Source organism: Microchirus variegatus (genome assembly GCF_963457635.1).
Source record: "Microchirus variegatus genome assembly, chromosome: 1".
Taxonomy (NCBI): domain Eukaryota; kingdom Metazoa; phylum Chordata; class Actinopteri; order Pleuronectiformes; family Soleidae; genus Microchirus; species Microchirus variegatus.
In genome coordinates, this window is record NC_139802.1 from 14,885,595 (window position 1) to 14,889,163 (window position 3,569).

The 3,569-nt window shown below is 47.8% G+C and overlaps 1 protein-coding gene across 1 annotated transcript; it reads right to left on the reverse strand.

Annotated features, from left to right (window-relative positions):
- Nucleotides 1-850: 850 nt before the first annotated feature.
- On the reverse strand, nt 851-2,125 carry pou3f2b (POU class 3 homeobox 2b; the record flags this gene model as incomplete). The annotated part of the gene is made up of 1 exon (XM_083886729.1): nt 851-2,125. Exon 1 carries the CDS (start codon nt 1,997-1,999, stop codon nt 851-853), a length of 1,149 nt encoding a protein of 382 aa, XP_083742855.1. The 5' UTR covers nt 2,000-2,125.
- Between the last annotated feature and the right edge of the window lie 1,444 nt (nt 2,126-3,569).

The following is a 3,569-nucleotide window of genomic DNA, read 5'->3' on the forward strand; positions in this document are numbered from 1 at the left end:
ATAATAATAATAATGATTATGATAATAATAATAATAATAATAATAATAATAGTGTGTTTTCATGACTAAATCCACCCAGAGTAAATGAGGAGCTGAATGGCCCTGCAGAGCCTCCAGCAGCGCGCCTCTGTGCAGCCTGGCTGACAGATGGAACTCGGATGATGCTCAGCCTCAGCTCCACTGGACTAGAGCTGCAGCCTTTACTGGTCACCAGTTGACTCCATTAAACGAGGCTACGTTTTGACCCCGCTGAGCCACCCGTCCACCATCCCACCAAACCCAACCACTGCTGGACGAATAATTTGGAGCTACAAAACTAAAAAAAAAAAAAAAAAAAAATCACGCCTCTGTCTTTGCTTTTACGCACAGGAAAAAAAGATGTGTTGGGTTTGACCCCCCCCCCCCCCCTCTTTTTCGTTTTAAAAAAAGTGGCAAATCATTCAGAGAAACCATCATCCCCCACCCCCCATTTTTGTTTTCGTCAAGTATGATTTCAATACACAATAGGGGCTACACCTCGAAACTGTGTCGAGTGCAGTCACAGTGCTGGACATACAGTGTGTATCCTCGGAGAAAACAACACAGGCTTGTGTTCCTGCAGCTGTGGGAGAGAGAGAGGAGGAGAAATGTCCTGTCCTCCCCTCACTCACTCACTCATTCACTCACTCCCTCCGTCTCCCATGATGTCTCACAAATTCACTGCAGACATTGCGAAAGTACTCACGGCGATCTATTACACATAAAACACCCTCTATAGTGTTTCATAGTCCAGTGATTTATATATAACCTTGGGGCGGATAAATTAAAAAGGATAAACAAGTCCTGGAGGAGCGGTCCAGTCCAGCAGAGTTCATTGGACTGGGGTCTGGACCCCGTGGTGCGGCGGCGTGTCCCCGTACACATCCTCGCTCCCCGGCAGAGTTCCTCCAGGAGGCGTCATACGCTTCTCCTTCTGTCTCCTGTTACAAAACCAAACCCTCACCACTTCTTTCTCCAGGTGCAGAGATTCCGCCAAGGCGATTATTTCCGACGCTGCCGGCTTAGGGCTCTTCAAAAAATGGCTCTCCAAAGCTCCCTTTACGCTTACCTCGATTGAAGTCCGTTTTTTCCTTTTCCTCCCCTGCGCAGCGATTTTGTCCAGACTGGTCGGGCTGCCCGAGGTAGAGTCCGCCTCCTCCAGCCACTTGTTCAACAGAGGCTTCAGCTTGCACATGTTTTTGAAGCTGAGCTGCAGGGCCTCAAACCTGCATATGGTGGTTTGGGAAAACACATTTCCGTACAGGGTCCCCAGGGCGAGTCCCACGTCCGCCTGCGTGAAGCCCAGCTTGATCCTCCGCTGTTTGAACTGCTTGGCGAACTGCTCCAGGTCGTCCGAGGTCGGCGTATCCTCGTCCGAGTGGTCGTGGTGGCTCTGCGGTCGGTGCTGGTGCTGATGCTGAGACTGAGGGTGGCCGTGGTCGCTGAGGTGCGGGCTGTGGTGCTCGTCGTGAGTGTCTCTTAGGTTGTGGTGGTGCATGCCCTGCCCGCTGCTCGGGATCAGCCCGTTGACGCTGAAGCTCGGCTGGGAGTAAATAAGGCTTTGGCCGTTCGTCGTCGCCATGCTCGGTATGTGCGCCGCGGTGGTGGTTCTCCACGCCCGGTTGTCGTGGTGGTTCCCGTGCGTCTGATGCACCAGGTGCGGCGCCCCCCGCGACTGGTGCTGCAAGTTGCTGCTGGAGTTGTGCATCTCGTCCCGAGCGCTCTGCACCGCGGGTTTGATGTCCTGCTCCGTGCCGAGCGGGCTGGAGGACCACGGGGCTCCCTCTCCGTGGGACAGCGCTGTGATCCACTGGTGCGCGTGGCTGAGCGTGTGGCTGTTGCTCTGCAGCGGGTAGTCGCTCTGCAACAGGCTCTGCGCGTCCCGGTACGCTGCCGCTTGCTGCATGCTGCCGGGCTCCGAGTGCACGATGGATGCGCTGGAGGTGAGGATGCTGTAGTGGTTAGACGCTGCGGTCGCCATGACTCTCAGAGCCGGACTGGTCGCTCTTATTAAAGAAACCTCGCATTTGACAGACCCTCTCCTGCCCACAGGCGGCTCCCAGGCGCTCTGCCAAGTGTACGCCGAGGCGCACCTGGACCCCGCCCCGCCCCCCCGCCGCTGATTGGACCTCAAAAGATGATGGACGTGGTTGCCAGGAGCAACGGCGCGGCGATTGGCTGCGGGGAAAGTCTCAGCAAACACTACTCTCTTTGTCGGGAGAGGTGCGAGTTGAGGCTCCCGTGGAAGCGGAGAGCCGGAGTGCAGCAGCATGGAGAGACGGAGCAGCGGCGTCAGCGGTGCAACTGTAAGATACAGTAGTTTTACTTTGATAATCTTCAGGATGTAGGCAGAGAATTTAACTCGAGCAGAGCAGGGGTGTCCTCTGACAGCAGCTTTTATACTAAAGCTCTGCAGGGTGTGAAGTAAAGGTCAGGATGTCGAGTTATTTACTTGAGTACAATTTGTTTGTGCATGACTTTATTCAACATACATTTATGATTATGAAATTGTATAATTCTAATTGGAAAATTGATATTTTTTTACTGCAACAAAGCTTGATTTTACACAGAATTAATTGAAAAAAACAGGTTACTCCAAAAGTACTGTTAATGACTTTTAGTTCTGCAGTGTGGCAACATTTCTGCTGATGGTCTGTGAGTGTGTATGTATATGAATATTAACATGCTGTGTTGCGTGTGCATGTGTGGGTGTGACAGACATTACTCATATTGATCCTTAGATTATTCTCCTCTCTCTCTAATTTGAGAGAAATTATACTTTGACATTTTTGGTACTAATGCAGCCAGACAATTAGGCAAAATTAAGAAAATAATCTCAAATCCTATTGGTTTTGATGTTGAAACGACACATGTTGTCTTGTACCTTAAAGTTTTCCACGTTTCTGAGAGGTATATGATGTATATGTATAGCAGAGCAATAATTAAAATGGATTATATTTATCCTCCCATAATAAAATAAATAAATTAGATTAAATGCAGTGACACTGACAGTGCTATCATGTGTTGACACACAGCTCTGTGCTGAATGTGCACCTGCTCTGTCCTCAGTATAGTTTGAGGTTTAACTTTTATGTTTTGCAGTGACACTTAAGTCTGTTATTTGGTGTCTTTATAAATCAATTATCTGCTAATACTCAACATAGAAAGACTGTAAAATGTGTAGGCTTGTAAATATTTAACATGTGCTGAACTGGAAACTTTTAACAGTCCATAAAATAAACAAATCAGCTTTTGTGTGCATGGTTGTAAAGTCACTTTTACAAGCTTGTCTCAGTACGAGTCTCTCATAGTCTCGCTGGATTGAATATGAGCTTTTGTTTAAAAGCTATTTAATTTTTTTACAACTTAAGAAATATACAATTTAGTTTTGAACATGAAAATAGTTTAAAGGATATGTGGGAACAGAGTGTGGTGTTTTTTTAACATCTCAAATAGATTTTAAAATTATTTTCTGATTGTATAATATTGAACTATTTTAGAGGTTAAGGGTGAAAAAAACCCTCCGTGGCTGCTCATCCTTCCACTAAGGT